The following is a 17,604-nucleotide window of genomic DNA, read 5'->3' as shown; positions in this document are numbered from 1 at the left end:
GGTCAGGCTGGGTGGGGGCACCAGGATCCAGTCCTAATTTGAGGAGTTCAACCCGCAAAAACCTGGTGTGAAACTGAGAACTGAGGCCCTGGAAGTGGGTTCCAGGGGACAAGACGTTCTCAACACTTTTTTGTGTGTGTGTGTGAGCAAGATCAGTCCTGAGCTAACATCCATGCCAATCCTCCTCTTTTTGCTGAGGAAGACCAGCTCTGAGCTAACATCTATTGCCAATCTGCCTCCGGTTCCCCCCCGCCCCAAGCCCCAGTAGATAGTTGTATGTCATGGTTGCACGCAGCCTCAGCATGGCCGGAGAGGCGGTGTGTTGGTGCGTGCCCAGGATCCGAAACCCGGCCGCCAGTAGCAGAGCGCGTGCACCCAATCGCTATACCACGGGGCGGCCCCTCTCAACACTTCTAAAGAGCTTCTGTTTTCTTCTCTCCCTGCACCCTCATCTTGAGAAAATGTGCAGGAAAAGGCCAGAGTACAACTGCTGCTCCAGCTTGGGGGGTCACCAAGGGAAGAGAGAGCAGAGAGGAGCCTCAAGGCCCGGCCAAGGACGGGCCTGGCTAGATGGTCTAGCCCACACCTCACCCGGGTCATGGAATGAATTTCGGGGAGGGGTGTCTTTGGATAGGGTGTCTGTGAAGTCTAGTTTGAGGTCACTGAGGTGTCGAAGGGTGACCACCGGGTGAGGTGAACTTACTTTCAGGCACTGAGGAGTCAACAAGGTCATTGGTTCAGGTTGTGGATTGAATTCATTAGGGGGTTATCAGAGCATTGTCAGGGATGGGCAAATTCTTTCTTAAAGGGCGTTGGTCTCTAGTCTCTGTCCCAGCTACTCAACTCTGCTTTGGCAGTGTGAAAGAAGCCACAGGCAATATGTAAAGGAATGAGTGTGGCTATATCCAATAAAACTTTGTTTTTGGACACAAATTTTAATTTCATGTGTCATATATATATATATGTATATATATATGCAGGCTGTGGTTTGCTGACCCCAGTTTAAGTGACTGAGAGGTCACTTAAAGTGGGTCAGTGGGGATGTTTCATTTGTTGAGGGGCTAGTGGGGGTCACCGTGGACTCAGTGTTTATCAGTTTCATCTTTGAGTGTTCAAAGGTGATCAGTAGTGATCACTGAGGATGGACATTGACAGTGAATTCACTGGAGGTAGTGGGAGTCCTTGGATGTTCATGAGGGACCGTCAGTGGATGTTAATGGCAGTCTTTGGGAGGTCAGTGAGAGAGAGTGAAAGTGAGGACTCATTGGGATTTGGAGTACTTTAGTTACTTTACTTACTTAAAGTAACTTCAGTTAGGGTTAGGGTTAGGTTAGGTCAGTTACTTTAAGTAACTGAAGAGTCAAAAGAAGGGAAGGTCATTGAGGGCTCCTACTCAGGGCATGACAGGGAAATGTGGAATCACTGAGATTTTGTGGATAGTCATGGGTTGTTGGAAACTCAGGGTGGTGGGATACAGAAGTATCAGTGATCTCTGAGAAAATATGGAGACTGTTGAGTTCCTGAGTACTTATGGACACTAATGGTAGTCATTCGAGACTAGTGGATACCACAGTAAACAGGGAAGAGTCTCTGAGGCGTCATGAAGGTCTTTGTGGACCCTAGTGGTAGTGGATGTTATTAGAGGTCAAAGTCACTGGAAACTGGTGGTACCTGGGGAGCAGAAACAACATTGAGGGGTCAGTGGGCCATCCAGATCATCTATTGGTGGTGACTAGGGTTTGGCTAGCTGGGGATCTTCTGTCTGACTGATGGGGTGGGTGTATCTATCTATCTGTCCACTTGGCTTGAGGGTCTGTCTATCCAGCTGGCTTGGGAGGCTCTGTCTATCCCGCTGAGGGCCTGACTTTCTCATCGGCTGGGGTCTCTCTTACTGGCAGAAGGTACGTCTGTCAAGCTGAGAGTCTGGCCGGCTAGTTGACTAGGTGGATGGGGTGTCTTTCTGCTTGGGTAACATCTCTTTGTCCAGTTGGGAGGTTCTGTCTGTCCTTGAGGGATTGCGTTTGATTGGCTGCGGTCACCTTCCAATTGGCTGGAGTGGAGAGTGTCCATGTGTCTGGCCACATGTCTTTCTGGATCTGGGGATCTTCCCATCTGTGCAAGAATCTGTCCATTTGTCTGGCTGGATGTCCCACTGGAGTCTGTCTCCCTGGGATTCTGTTCATCTACAAGTCTGTCTGTATGTCTGGGGATCTTTCTGCCTATCTGGCTGAGATCTTATGGCCTATGAACCATGGTGGTTCACCTTCCAGCGAGGTTAGGTGTCCTTCTGGCTGCATGTCCACCCCACCCCACGGCCCCATCTCACTGTTTATCCTGCTTGCCCTCCTGACACTGACCATCCTCCCATGCCTCTCCAAACATCCCGACTCTCCGGGCTTGCCCTTCACTCAGCTCAGGCTGGGTGTGGGCGATGTGCAGACTCTCAAGACCTCCTCCAGCAGCCCTGGCCCACCCCACTTCCCTTCTCCCAGAGGACTGCAAGCTGTTTTCTTACAATGGGACTCGCTACTGCTGGTGGCCCTCTTGTTCACCCTACTGGCGGCAATCCTGTGCAGCAGTAGCAGCTGGCACTGCCCCTGTAGATCCTGAGCACCCTGATGCCCACATGCCACATGCCAGTCTGCTACCTGCTTGCCAGCTCAGAGTGCTTGCTGAACTGGCCACTCAATAGAGCCAAGTGGACAGGGTGCTGGAGGGCGCTGGGGGAAGCTTTTGCAGTGCTATGAGGAACTCAGCCTGTGCTGATGTTGCAAGGGGGAAAATCGTAACTTTACAGTGGAGAAACCTGGCAGATATTACCTCAACCCTGTGTTGGGTCACAACCTCAGAGGCATTGTCCCAAGTGTAATCTGAAACCAGCCCTCCCCACTCCCCCCCCCGCCCCCCCCCAACACACAGAGAGAGCAAGGAGAGACTGAAGAGGCAGACTACTCCAGATTGGTAGGTGGTGGGTTTAATAAACAAGGGAACTTACTTATGAGGCTTGTCTTGGGCTGCTGCAAGATGAGTAGATTTCCACACCTGCCCGCCAGAAGCTTAAAAGCTTTTATAGAGGCCTTACCTGGGGTGCCATGTACACCGTCCAGACGGTCTCAACACCACATTGCTCTCTCAAGGCTCTGTCCTTCTGGGAGCGGAAAGTCAAGTAGAACCCACATTCCAAGGACAGGGGAGGGGGTGAGGAGCCTCTGATTGCCTGGGTCCAGCTCACAGGTCAACCGGTAGTCACATCCTCTCGATGACCTTGCCCAATACCCAGGAGTGGAGATACTCTGAGGCTCCTGACATCCTCGTTGTATAGTTCTTATCTGGCTTCATTTTTTGGCTTAGCAAAAAAGAGCAGAAGAAATTTGAAAAAATCCTCTCACTGCAACACTCTGTTAAGAACCTGTGGGCTGGGGCCGGCCCCGTGGCTTAGCAGTTAACTGCGTGCACTCCGCTGCTGGCGGCCCGGGGTTCAGATCCCGGGCGCGCACCGACGCACCGCTTCTGGGGCCACACTGACGCCGTGTCCCACATACAGCAACTAGGATGTGCAGCTATGACATACAACTACCTACTGGGGCTTAGGGGGAAAAATAAATAAGTAAATAAAATTAAAAAAAAAAAAAAAAAAGAACCTGTGGGCTGAATGGACTGACCTGTTGACCCATCCACAAATCTGGCATTTGGCAAATAGGAAAAATGCCACTCATTGCAGTTACAAGTGGAAGCTGGCGTCCATCAGGGATTGGAGCTAACTGCCTTTGGGAGGGCTTTTGTTACGTTCTCCTCCAACTCTCCTCAGGGTTTCACTGTTTTGAATCAAGGATCCCTCCTGGTCCCTGTCTGGCAAAAGGTCAGCAGCTCAGAGTGGGGGAGCATGCACAAGGAGAAAGCCACGCTCCTCCTTCTCAGTCCTGCTGCCACCACTCCAGCCTATCCCTTTGTGAAGGCTGGGTCTCTGCCCTCAGGAACTGCCCTGGAGGCACGGAGATGGAAAGCCCTTTTTCCCATCTTTAGAAAATGACACCCTTAAAATGTTCATACCAACTTTTCCCCAGGCTGGCCCCACATCTTCCAGAGCAGAGCCTGGGCATCTTCATCACCCAGAGCAAGCTCCAGCTGCCAGAACAAGCCTTGCGAGGAAATAAACTCAGCCCTGGGCTCTCTGAGCTGACAGCTCAGGCTCCTGTGAGCTCCAGGCAAAGAAATGCTCTGACAGTGATGTGGGTAGTAGCATCCTGGGGCCTCTGGTCAGGCTGCCCTGTGTCCTTGGCTTGCAGTTTCTACACCTGATTTTAGCCCAGCACAAGCACACCTCTGTGTGCAGCACTTTATTTGGAAAAGACCAACTGGCCACATTCTTCTTCTTCTCTCTTTTTTTTTTTTTTTGCTGAGGAAGATTCGCAGAGCTAACATCTGTTTCTAATCGTCCTTATTTTGCTGAGGAAGATTAGCCCTGAGCTAACGTCTGGCCACATTCTTTTAAGCTTAGGCTGGCTGGGGTCCTGCACAGCTCAGAGCCCTGCTGTGGGTGCTGAACGCAAACCCACAGCATCACAACAGCCAAAGGGAGGTATGATCTGTCTGCATTGGCTTCTGCCACCCAATTATAAAACCAGAGAGAAGTAAGTACACATACATGTCTGGGTAAGCATTAACATCTCTGAAAGCATTCCTGTAATGAGACTGAGGGCAGGGGCATCTCACTGCTTGCTGCTGCTGCTGGGTGTTGTGAAGTCCTAGTCAATGCACTGTGGCAAGGAAAAAAGAGGAAGGGTCTGTCGAAAACACTGTAACAGGCATATGTCATAATCAGCTAGAAAGTTCTAGAAAATCTTATGGAAAACCATAAGGACTTACAAGAAAATTTAATAAGGTATCTAGTTAAAATATAATACACACACATATCATACATATACACACACAAAAATCACTTTCCTATATACAAGCAATAATAAATTTGAAACTCTAATGCCAAAAAGATTTCATATTAATTTCTTGAAAAATAGGCACCAAGTTTCACACCGCTAGTGAATTAATGGAGCTAAGCAATGATATTAATGTCTGCTAACATCACAAAAATGACACCCAGACATTATGAGCCTCCTGGGGAAAGAACACAGCACTTCATCAAGTATTCTTACCAAAAATGTTTAAACCTGTACCTGTACCTCTAGTTCTAAATATTAATTCAGAGGAAATACAAGGGCACAGGAAAATGTTAAATGATACCACAGGGATAAGATCAGAGACATCCAGGCTGTGGAAACTCCACAAGACAAACCAGTTACCCAATTGAATAAATTACAAAGAAAAAAAAAAAAAAAGAGAGAATCCTATAGGTTAAAAGAGACTTATGACTTACACACAAATGCTCATAGCAGTATATTACTCAATAGCCCAAAAGTGGAAACGACTCAAATTTTGTAAAGTGATGAATGGATAAATAAAATGTAGTACATATATACAATGGAATATTATTCAGCAATAAAAAGAAATGAAGGGGTCGGCCCTGCGGCGTAGCGGTTAAGTGCACACGCTCCACTGCTGGCAGCCGGGGTTCGGATCCTGGGCACGCACCGACGCACCGCTTGTCAGGCCTTGCTGTGGTGGTGTCCCATATAAAGTGGAGGAACATGGGCACAGATGTTAGCCCAGGACCAGTCTTCCTCAGCAAAAAGAGGAGGATTGGCATGGATGTTAGCTCAGGGCTGATCTTCCTCACAAAAAAAAAAAAAAATGTAAAACAATCAACCAATATAGAGGTGAACAATAGTTTCTATAGAGCAATCTGACAGCAAAAAGATCACAGAGAACACACACACATACACAGATGGCCAATAGGTGAAAAGATGCACAACCTCTGTCATAATGAAAGAAATGTAAAATTCAACTAGGGAATCATTTTGCACCTAGAGCTTGGCGAAGATGAAGTCTGCTAGTGCCTAGTGCTGGCAAGGACATAAGAAACAGGCACTTAGATCTACTGACAGTGGCTGGGACAGACAGCCTCTTTGAGGGCAATTCAGCAGCAGCTATGATCATTTTAAAGACAAAATTCCACTTGTAGGAATTTATTCATCAGATATACTTGCATGAGTATGCACAGAGGTATGCTCAAGGATGTTCCTGAAGCAATGTTTGTGAGAGTAAAAATAGGAAACAACTTGAATGTGCAGCCATTAAAAAGGAGGTGGATCCACATGTACTAGATGTCCTAGAGAACCTAAGGGTAACCTTGGTAACCTAGGGGTATCCTAAAGATATCACTACAGGGAAAGACAGCAAGTTTCAGAACGGTGCACACAGCTTGATCCTTGCTGTGTTAAAAAAAATAAATAAATAACATGAATAGAAAACTATCTGACCAGATTTTTTAAAAAGTCAATAGCTCTGGAGAGTAGGGCTGGATTGTTGGGAACACGGGGAGGAGACAGGTGGTTTATTTTTCACTGTGTATACTTCTGCATGTTTGAAATATTAGTATAGTCACACGTCACTTGACAGGGACATGTTCCGAGAAATGCATCATCAAGCGATTTTGTCATTGTGTGAACATCACAGACTGTACTTACACAAACCTAGATGGTATAACCTACTACCCACCCAGGCTGTATGGTACTAATCTTATGGGACCACCGTCGTATGTGCGGTCTGTCATTCACTGAAATGTCGTTATGTGGCGCATGACCGTGTTGGAGAACTATCTGCAACATCTTTAAACTTTTGAAAGCCAACAGACAAAATCAAAGTGCCTCCCCTGCACTCCAAAGAAAAATGGGCAGAGAACCCAGAAGGCAGCTCACAAAAGTGGTCAATAAGTAAACGAAGAGTTCACCCACAGCAGCATTCAAGTCTCCCTCCTCCCTGGATCCCCAGTGCACTCGTTCCCTCCCGCAAGTCACCAGCAGAGCGTTCACCCTTCTGGAGAGAATGCAGTCCATACCTGAGCATAGGGCCCTCCCCCTTTCTTCTACACACTGGGAACATAACACACACAGCGTTTCACACCATGCTTCCTTTTATTTAACATTCTATCTTGAGGTTCTTTTCAATGGCTTCAGTGTTCCACCCTGTGGATACTTTTTTTTGTTTTTTTGTGAGGAAGATCTGCCCTGAGCTAACATCTGCCAACCCTCCTCTTTTTTTTTTGCTAAGAAAGGAAGACTGGCCCTGGGCTAACATCCATGCCCATCTTCCTCTACTTTATATGGGACGCTGCCACAGCATGGCTTGACAAGCGGTGTGGCGGTGAGCACCCGGGATCCGAACTGGAGAACCCCGGGCCACTGCAGCGGAGCGTGTGCACTTAACTGCCTGCGCCACCGGGCTGGCCCCATGGATACCTCTTAATCTATATAACTGCAGTCCTGCTGATGGACAGCTAGGCTGTGTCCCGGCTTTTGCTGCTACAAACAATGGTAGAGACCCTGGCATGGTCACCACTGTACACATGTTGGAATGTGCACATCAGGCACATCTGGATTGCACATCTGTCCACTGGATTGAAGAGTAGAGGCACATTATTACTTTTGGGGAGACTATGACATTTCCCTCCAAAGTTCTGCACCTATTACATACAAAGCTCAGTCCCCTAGATCCCAAACCATTCATCTTTGCCAATCTGACAGATAAAAATGGTCTCTTGCCTCTCTCTTCAATAAATGGTGTTGGGAAAACTGGACAGCCACATGCAAAAGAATGACAGTGGACCATCTGCTATCGCCATTCACAAAAATTAACTCAAAATGGATCAAAGACCTGAAGGTGAGACCTGAAATTATAAAACTCACAGAAGAAAATATAGGCAACACACTATATGACATTGGTCATAAAGGAATCTTTTCGGATGACATGCCTACCCAGACTAGGGAAACTAAAGAAAAAATAAACAAGTGGGACTTGATCAGATTAAAGAGCTTCTATAAGACAAACGAAACCAGAATCAAGATGAACAGACAACCCACCAGCTGGGAGAGAATATTTGCAAAACATACATCTGACAAGGGGTTGATCTCTATAATATATAAAGAACTCACACAACTGAACAACAAAAAAACAAACAACCCAATCAAAAAATGGGCAGAGGAAATGAACAGACACTTCTCCAAAGAAGATATACCAACAGGCACATGAAAAGATGTTCAACATCATTAATCATCAAAGAAATGCAAATCAAAACAACACTAAGATATCACCTCACGCCCATTAGAATGGCTATAATAACCAAGACAAAAAACAACAAATGTTGGAGAGGATGTGGAGAAACAGGAACCCTCATACACAGCTGGTGGGAATGCAAACTGGTGCAGCCTCTATGAAAAACGGTATGGAGATTCCTCAAAGAACTAAAAATAGAGATGCCCTATGATCCAGCCATCCTACTACTGGGAATCTATCCAACGAACCTGAAATCAACAATCCAAACAGACTTATGCACCCCTATGTTCACTGCAGCATTATTCACTATAGCCAAGAAGTGGAAGCAACCTAAGTGTCCCTCGACTGATGATTGGATCAAGAAAATGTGGTGTATATATATATATATATATACACACACAATGGAATACTACTCAGCCATAAAAAAAAAAGACAAAATCGTCCCATTTGCAACAACATGGATGGGCCTGGAGCGTATTATGTTAAGTGAAATAAGCGCGAAAGAGAAAGACAAACACCATATGATCTCACTCATATGTGGAATATAAACCAACATATGGACAGAGAGAAGTGTATTGTGGTTACCAGGGGCAATGGGGGTAGGGGGTGGGCACAAGGGGTGAAGGGAGTCATATATATGGTGATGGACGAACAAAAATGTACAACCCAAAATTTCACAATGTTAAAAACTATTAAAACATCAATAAAAAAATAATAAAAAAAATGGTCTCTTGCCTCAAACTTTCTGGTAATAAACAGCAAAAGGCTTAGACCTGTGCATCTCCTTGGATCAGAAATTCCACTTCTGGGAATGTACTCTAAGAAAAGAATAAAGGATGGTGGGCAAGATCTTCACTGCAGCCTGGTTCATGGACCTCAGCCTAAAATGCACTTCGTGTTGTGCTTAAATTTTTACTTTTTTGTACAAGTAAAAAATGAATATATTCTCTCTCTTAATGGTTTCAGGTACATAGATGTGGAATAAGCCTCACCAGCCTCGGCCTTAACTATCAATGGCTTTCAACCACCATTAACGGTTGGCCTGTCTCCTTCTAGATCTTTTTATTTGAAGACTTTTAATAATTTAAAACAAAACAGAAATATGAAAGCTGCTTTAAATAACAATGGAAGCCATATTTAACTATTTTCCTTTTAATCATTTATTATGAAAAATTTAAAACACACATCAAAGTAGAAAGAATATTACAACAAACCCCATCTGTATCACCTAAATCTGCCAATTAGTATTTTGCTCCAGCAACTTTTGCCGCCATCTGTTGAAGCATTTTCAAGCAAGTACCAGGCTGATAGTTCACCCCCAAATACTTCACCATATTTCTACAAACTAAAGACATTTCCTGAAGTAATCCTAATGCCATAATGTCACCCAACAAGATTACCAGCAATTTCTTTAAAACTTCAATAATTTTTAATTTTGAAATGATGTCGTTTATATAAAAGTTGCAAAAAATACAGCACAGATCTGCCATATGCCCTTCGCGTGGACTCCCCACTTGCTACTCTTTCTGAAGACGGAAAGGAACCCAGACCCTGCGAGTCAGCTGCAAAGAGTGCAGGGCTCCCCTGTGTGCCGCGCCCTCCGCCTGGAGAGATGCACACACTGAGCATCGGTGACCACGTCCATTTCTGTCTCCTCCCTCATCCTTTACATGTTCAAGTTACATAAGTACTGACTGATTTCTTCCTAGAAAAGTCAAATGGAAGATGTATCAATAGCCCTAATTTAGCACTGCACCACCCCTCCAGTCCGAGGCCTCCTGTGAGTCCGCAGGACATTCTTTGTGCAACATATACAAGGTGCCACAGCGGACATTTCCCCAACTTGTTTCTCTCTTTACTGTTACTTCATTGGCTCATTTTACAAACTCCCCTGCTCCAACATGCAGACAAAGCTGTGCCCAAGCTGTCCCCAGCAGCATCCCAGCAACCACTTCTGGTCCTAGGATGGTGACTCAAGAAGTAGAACCACATTGTAAATGTTAAAAAACCCTGCCAAACTGCCATCTGCAAAGCCTTTACCCACAGCTTCTTCCACCAGCACGGTATCCTGTTTCCCCAGAGTGCCACCAACACTAGATACCACCCACCCCTCAACCGCTAAACATAGCTGATGAGCAAAACGTGGACCCGACTCCTTCAATAAAGCCCTCCACTGCGGGTCTGCCTGATGTGCTGGGTTCTCTGAGGAACTAGAAAGAATTATACTCAAAGGCTTTTTTAGCACAGTGGAAGCCACGGTTAAGTGAATAATAAATGGTTTGCATCTTGCTTATTTTCTGTCTCTCTCTGGCTAAGAGCTGGGCCCCAGGGCCAAGCCCTGGTCTAAGTGAGACTTCTGTGCTCACATTATTAAAAAACAAAACATGAGTGACTAAGGACCTGCTCTGTGCTGGGGAAACAGTGGATACAGCCCTAGGTCTCATGGAGCTCACCTGGGAGGCTGCTCAGTCAGCAGCGGGGCAACCTCATCATGCCTGTGATGTCCACATGAGGTGTATGTAGCGGTACACAAAACAGGAAGGGCAGGAGCACCCACACTACTGAAGCTCACATTCAGGATGAGAACACACAGTTGGATGAATGGTGGCCCCCTAATACATATGTCCATAGCCCAATCCCTGGAGCCTGTGAATGTGATCTTATTTGGACAAAAAAGCACTGCAGATGCAATTAAGTTCAGAATTTTGAAATGAAAAGGTCATCCTGGATTTTCTGATGGGCCATAAATCCAGCGACAAGTGTCCTTATAAGAGACATACAGAAGAGACTTGACAGACAGGAGAGGAAGGCCATGTGAAGACAAAAGCAGAGACTAGAGTAACACAGTTACAAGCCAAGGAACACCAAGGACTGTTGGCAGCGACCAGAAACTGCAAGAGGCAAGTAATGGAGGAGAAGTTGGGGGAGCCAACACCTTAACCTTCGACTTCTCACCTCCAGAACTGTGAAAGAATAAATGTCTGTTGTATTAAGTCACTCAGCTTGCGACAATTTGTGGTGGCAGCCCCAGGAAACTAACACAGAATAGCATACTACTGTGTTTTTGTATATAGTTTGGAATTTCCATAACTTACAAAAAAAATTTTAATGGCATATTCTTCATTTGTGAAGCTGCGAGAGGCCCTGGAAGGTGCTGAAGGAAGTGGATTCACAGGACTGGGCCATAAGTCACAGACATCCGTGAGGTCCTGTCCCCTGTTCTCTCTGAATGCTGGGGCCCAGTGGGTCCTGTGAGTCCCCTGCTATCCCTCAGGATGCCTCTCTCACTGGGCTACTCCTGTTCCTGGAACCCTTATGAGCACTGTCCACCACAGAATCTTTGCATGGGTCATCCAGGTGACCCCTGCTGCTTCATGCCATCACATAGCCCTCGGGGCAACTGCAGAGGCCTCCCCACTCTCCATCCCCCTGCCTTACTTGTTTCTTCATAGGCCTGTCCCACCGGTGTGATGGATTTCTGATCGTCATCACCCCCTGCTTGTCTGCATTCTGTAGGGTCTTGACACCCATTCTGTGTAAAATCAGGGCCCTCTGGTACATACTAGGAAAGTGGGCAGAGAGGGGGCAAAGGGGACGAGCATGGAGAGGCCAGGGGGAGACTCCAGGCTCTCCTGGGCAGCACTGACTTGCCCCGTGTGACCTCAGATAAACCCTGCCAAGAGAGCCGGAGCTGTGTGCAGCGGGCACTCCCTGAAGCGTCACCATGTCCCCCATGAACGGAGAGGTGTGCCTGGGGCAGGCAGAGGGATCCTGCTGAGCACGGAGCGGGTGCTGTCTTCCTCTGTGTCAAGCTCCATGTCGCACACACGCTTAGAGCAGACTCGACGCCCGCTCCCAGTGCCCTTCGCAGAAGACGACAGCAGCCTCACATCTCGGGGCAGCACCAGACCCTCCCCATGGCTAAAGGCCAGCCAGTACGGCGGGCCTGCCTTCTCCTAGGCACAATGGCAACACAGAGCCTGAGAACGTCCCAGTGCTGTCAGGTCCCCACCTGAGGAGACCCCTCGGACACTGGTCTTCACGTCTGGCCTGACCAGACCATTCAGAGGCAAAAGGGGTGGTGTGGCACACAGACTTTATTCTAACCCCCCCCCATCTCCTGGGTCCAGGTCCACGTCCTGACCAGCAAGTGGGCTCACTCGTCGCTCAGAAAGACCCTCTTATGCGCAGTGTTGGTGTAGGGATGCCAGCGCCACTCCATGTCTGCTGTGGCTTCCTGCTCCAGCGTGCCCAGGCGGATCATGTACACTGTGCAAAGGGGACGGGGACACTGTCACCTACACAGCCAGCATTCCCCCACCACCAGTCGTGGGATAAAGCCCCAAACTCACACTTCAGTTCAAAGCGAGGCCCGACCTCAGTCAGCTCCACGCTGCGGTGGTCAGTCTTCTTGTACACATGGTGCCTGGAGAAGGGGAGGCAGGGCAGTGGTGAGGGGAGGCAGGGAGCAAGCGGGACCAGCTGCGAGTCAACAAAAAAGCACAGGGACACGAAGATCAGGACACCACTCCGGGGCCGGCCCGCAGACCCACCGGAAGGAGATGTAATCGTCCTGGTTCGCAAAGGTGATGACTCGGTGGCTGTCATCTTTGGGTACCGGGAACAGGTAACGGAGTATGTCAGAGACCTGGTGCGCAGGGAAGGAGAATGGGGAAAATGCTGGCCTGGCACCCCCTGCCCCTAGCCCTCAGCCCGTAGCCTCAGACTCACCCGCTTGCCCAGGCGGGAGGAGAAGCCATGCATGATGAGGTGAGGCTTGGCCTCTGACACAGTGCCCAGGTCGGGAACATCATGCCGCATGACCACGTTGCACAGTGTGAAGTAAGCAGTAGGGCCGAAGGGCAGGTGGCTGACGATGAAGCCCACTGGTGGGGCCAGGCAGGCCATCAGAGACACTGTGTGCTCTCAGATGGCCACCCTGGCAGACACCCTGCTCCCCGACACCAGCCTTACCAGGTGTGCCTCGATGCTCGTGGACAACTAGCAGGTCAGAGACCCCGTTGGCCTTGCAGGCTCGCACCAGTGCCCCCACCTCATGTCGGCCACGGTTCATGCGCTGGGCACCTGGGAACACCAACTTCAGCTCCTGCACATGACATACTCCAGTCAGAAGTGGGCCCACTGATGTCTGAGCATCTCCCACTCACTCCCCACTACTGGTACCTTTGCAAACATCTTTAGGCGGGAACTGGGGTCACGGGAGGTAGTGATCATGACCTTGGGATCCTCGACCCCTGCCCATCGATATTCATCATCCATGTGGTTGGTCACACCTGTCAGGAGCATGAGGGGCAAGAACATGACACTGTTGGGAAGTGAAATGCTAACTCGGCAGCACTGTCTGACAGCGCCTTCAACAACGGAAACACTCCATACCCACAATGGGCAACAAGGTGGCCCCCAGCCACATTGGCTATAAGTACAAGCGCGACTGAGGAACTGAATTTTTAAATTTGATTTAACTTTAGTTCATTTAAGCTGTATTAATCACATGGGCTAGTGGCTATAGTGTTAGCAAAGTCCAGATTCTGTTAAGGCCAAAGGTAAGAGACTCCCTTCTCTCATAACAAATACTTATACGTTTCTGATTCCTTTCATATTTGTCAAATAATGCAAATGAATGAAACATCTGAGTGCCAATGAAGTGCTGGGAACTGGGGACAGGGCAGTGAACAAAGTGGACAGTGTCCTGCCCTGGCACAACTCACATTCTAGTGAAGGGACAATTCACAGACAAAGTGAAGCAGAGTAAGTGGGGTAAAACTGTATGTGTCATAAATGAAATTGCGAGCACTTAGGGAGAGCTCTCCTGAGGTGCCATCTGTGCAGAGCCACGAGAGAACCTGCAGGACAGCTACAGGAGCAGGAGCCGCAGAGCCTTTCCTCAAGGTGTCTGAGGGAGGGCGTGGAGGCCAGTGGGCTCCAGTGCAGGTAGAGGAGTTGGCCCACAGTGTGGAGGAAGGTCACCTTCACCACCGGCATCCTCAAACTCCAGGGACTCCTGTAAGGCCAGAGCCTCCCGGCGCAACTCAGTGGGAATCAGGCGGTTCTCTGCAGGGGAAGACAGAGGGGCAGAGTGAGACACACGCATGGAGCCCTCATTTATACAACACTGTGGCTTACAAATCTTTACAAACTTGAGGTGTTAAAAACAAGACAACAGGCCCAAAATGAGTCACCTTATGCTAAGCCCCACGTCACCAGACCAAGACTTAATTACAGCATCGGCTCTCCCAGGAATGGAACCTTAAACCAGCCGGTCAGGAATCGCCTGGTCAGCACTGGTGAGGTCATCTGCCCGATGGACCCCTGCTGTCCCTAAAGGACAGTGACCTTGTCACAAACCATCCACGTTTCTGTCTAGTGTAACTTCCTTGTCTTGTCCCCTTCTGCCTATAAGTCTTTCATCTTGTACAGCTCCTTGGAGCTCCTTTCTATCTGCTAGATGGGAGGCTGCCCGAGTCATGAATCACTGAATAAAGCCAGTAAGATCTTTAAAGCTTACTCAGTTAGATTTTGTTTTTTAACAATGGAAAAATATCTTTCTTACTCCTTTCTAAGCAGAGAGGTGATGTGTGATTATTGGGCGATGGGCAGCTGGGGGGGATGAGACACAATTTATTTCTGTCCACACACCAATTTGTTAACAGTAGTTACAAGAGACTGTATTTTCTATGGCTCCTGAGTCTCATGGCTTGAGGGCTTTCTAAAATACTTAACCACAAATATGTATTGCTTTTGTAGTTAGAAAAAAAGTTAACAAATTAATTTTTTAAAGGATAAACAGAGATCGCTCTTTCTGTATGAAAGTGGATCAGAAACTCTGAAACCCTCTAACAAAACCATTAATCATGATGCTCTGGGTCAGAGGTTTCCTCTGTGAACTACAGCAGGATCCAAAACAGGAGTTGGGTTGTGGGCATGCTCACTTCGCAGTACAGAGCTGAACAGAGGCAGGCCCTTGGGTCCAGCACTTCTCTCCAATATGCACTGGAGGAGCTCCTGCACATGGAAGAGAACGTTCACAGCAGCAATGCTGTTCCTAACTACTCCAAACTAAGAATAAGCTCAACACCACTCACAGGGAAATGGATTAAGACTCTGTGGAATATTCACCTGAAGGGGCCCTCTATTACACTTAATGGATCTTAGAAACAAAGCTGAACCAAAACACAAAGTTGCAAAAGAATACATACAATCCCATACTATCTTTAAACTAAAAATTGACCAATATGATTTAGGGATACAAACAAGTATGACACAAGCACAAAGAAAGCAAGGAAACAGGTTATTTATTTTTTTTTAATGGTGTTCTTTATTTATTTTGTGAGGAAGATCAGCCCTGAGCCAACATCCACGCCAATCCTCCACTCCTTGCTGGGGAAGACTGGCTTAGCCAACATCTGTGCCCACCTTCCTCCACTTTATGTGGGACACCGCCACAGCATGGCCTGACAAGCAGCGCGTGGGTGCCCACCCAGGATCCGAACCTGGGCTGCCAGCAGCGGAGCGCGCGCATGTAACCGCCACGCCACGGGGCCGGCCCCAAACAGGTTATTTTTAATCAACCAGTATTCAATATTGTGGTTATCTAAGTTGAGGAAAATATTCCTGAATTTCAATATAGTGATCATTTTTCATTTCTTTTTTGTGAGGAAGATCAGCCCTGAGCTAACATCCATGCCAATCCTTCTCTTTTTGCTGAGGAAGACCAGCCCTGAGCTAACATCTATTGCCAATCCTCCTCCTTTTTTTCCCGCTTTTCCCCCCAAAGCCCCACTAGATAGTTGTATGTCATAGTCGCACATCCTTCTAGTTGCTGTATGTGGGACACCGCCTCAGCATGGCTGGAGAACCGGTGCGTCGGTGCGCGCCCAGGATCCGAACCCCCGATGGCCAGTAGCGGAGCATGCGCACTTAACCGCTAGGCCACGGGGCCGGCACCATTTTTCATTTCTTAAAGTGGGCAGGTAGGTCACAGGTGGCAAGAGATTTTCACATATTGAGGTATATGGGGTAACTATTCCCATTCAAAACTGATTCAGCTTGAAGTAAAAAGCCTGACTTATGGCCTATTAAACATACATTGTACATCTGCTTAACCACTAAAGGAAAAAATACACTCTCTTAAGATAAGAATGCATACTTCCTCTCCTATGCCCTATTAGTAATGCCCAGATTAGTCCTTTTCCTGACATCATGGTCATGTTTGCAATTGAATACCTGTTTGAAACTTTGACAAAAATGTATCCTGGGTGTGTTTAATGTATGTTCTTTGTTCTAAAAAGATATGACTGTACTGAAAACCATGCTTCTCTGAAACACTTTCTAAGGCCTTCCCAGGTTATAATCCTCACTCTGGCTCAAGTAACCTCATCTTATTTCTCTTATCTATAGAATGGTCGTTGGTTATTTTGCGTCGACACAGGTGTTTAACATTATGCTTAACGTAAATAGATATATATCACATACATTTTATATATCTAAAACCTGGGAACATCGAAGTGAATTTAAAATAATCAGAGGTAACGAGTTTATGTGCCATCAGAACAGAAACAATGCTCTACCCACAAAAGAACCAACATAATAGGGATAAATATGGCATTTCCAATCAGGCATGTGTGACAGACTCTTCATTAGTACGGCAAATGAAAAGTGGAGAACATATTGCAAAGTTAGATCTTAACCTACAACGCAAACAAAATTAAGTTCTACAAGGATTAACAGTTTAAAAATGCAAGGGAATCATAATAGCGCTAAAAGACAGTAAGATATTCTTGTTACCCTGTACTGAATAAGGTAGAAAGAAGAAAAACTACAGAGCGTTAACAATCTATAGGACCATTGTAAAAACTTAGAATTTGGGGAGAACTAGATACACTGTAAACAAAATAAACAGACAAACTGTAAAATCTGAATACTGCAACACAAATGTCAAGTAATTTATATCATCATATGGAGGGACATCTGCAAACCAAGAGGCAAGGAAAAACCCGACAGGCAAGGAAAATGGCCAGTAAATACCTGAAAAGATGTTCACCCAGACTAACACAAAAAAATGCCAATTAAACGCGTTTTATACCATTTGGTCTTTACAATGCAAACCCGTGGTCTTTATAAGGACCTGTCCAGCGCCGCCGGGGGCGGGCGTACCTTCCAGCGCGCGCCGCACCTTCTCCTTTCTCTCGTGCGCGGCTCGCTGTGCCTCCTCGCGGGCCTTGCGGTACAGGTACTCGCGGCGAAGGCGGGCCTCCCGGCGCAGCTGGAGAACAGCGGTCTGATCAGGCCCTCTTTCGCCACGCACGCCCGGGGACCAAGCACCCAGAGCCCAGGGACCACATCCCCAGCCCTCTGCAAGTCCCGACCTCCAAAACAGGAACTCAAACATTCCTCCTACCATGCTGAGCCCCTCTTCCA

General features: G+C 47.3%; 1 protein-coding gene across 1 annotated transcript; it reads right to left on the bottom strand.

The window, feature by feature from the left end:
• Nucleotides 1-12,245: 12,245 nt before the first annotated feature.
• IMP4 (IMP U3 small nucleolar ribonucleoprotein 4) lies at nucleotides 12,246-17,577 on the bottom strand. The gene is made up of 8 exons (XM_058548697.1): nucleotides 17,341-17,577; nucleotides 14,155-14,238; nucleotides 13,351-13,460; nucleotides 13,141-13,273; nucleotides 12,898-13,052; nucleotides 12,720-12,814; nucleotides 12,519-12,592; nucleotides 12,246-12,435 (listed from the first exon to the last, which is right to left on the bottom strand). Exons 1-8 carry the CDS (start codon nucleotides 17,573-17,575, stop codon nucleotides 12,323-12,325), a joined length of 999 nt encoding a protein of 332 aa, XP_058404680.1. The 5' UTR covers nucleotides 17,576-17,577; the 3' UTR covers nucleotides 12,246-12,322.
• Nucleotides 17,578-17,604: the final 27 nt, after the last annotated feature.

This window comes from Diceros bicornis, chromosome 10, assembly GCF_020826845.1.
Source record: "Diceros bicornis minor isolate mBicDic1 chromosome 10, mDicBic1.mat.cur, whole genome shotgun sequence".
In the NCBI taxonomy this organism is placed as follows: Eukaryota; Metazoa; Chordata; class Mammalia; order Perissodactyla; family Rhinocerotidae; genus Diceros; species Diceros bicornis.
Note: the sequence above shows the minus strand (reverse complement) of the source record. Positions and strands in the feature narration are given on the sequence as shown.

Excerpts from the sequence above, each read along its gene's own strand:
- IMP4 (XM_058548697.1), bottom strand. The coding sequence starts at position 17,575 with ATGTTTGAGTTCCTGTTTTGGAGGTCGGGACTTGCAGAGGGCTGGGGA. Across the intron at positions 14,239-17,340 it reads GGTGCGGCGCGCGCTGGAAG|AGAACCGCCTGATTCCCACT; the intron begins GTACGCCCGCCC and ends CTTCCCCTGCAG. Across the intron at positions 13,053-13,140 it reads CGAGCATCGAGGCACACCTG|TGGGCTTCATCGTCAGCCAC; the intron begins GTAAGGCTGGTG and ends TGGCCCCACCAG.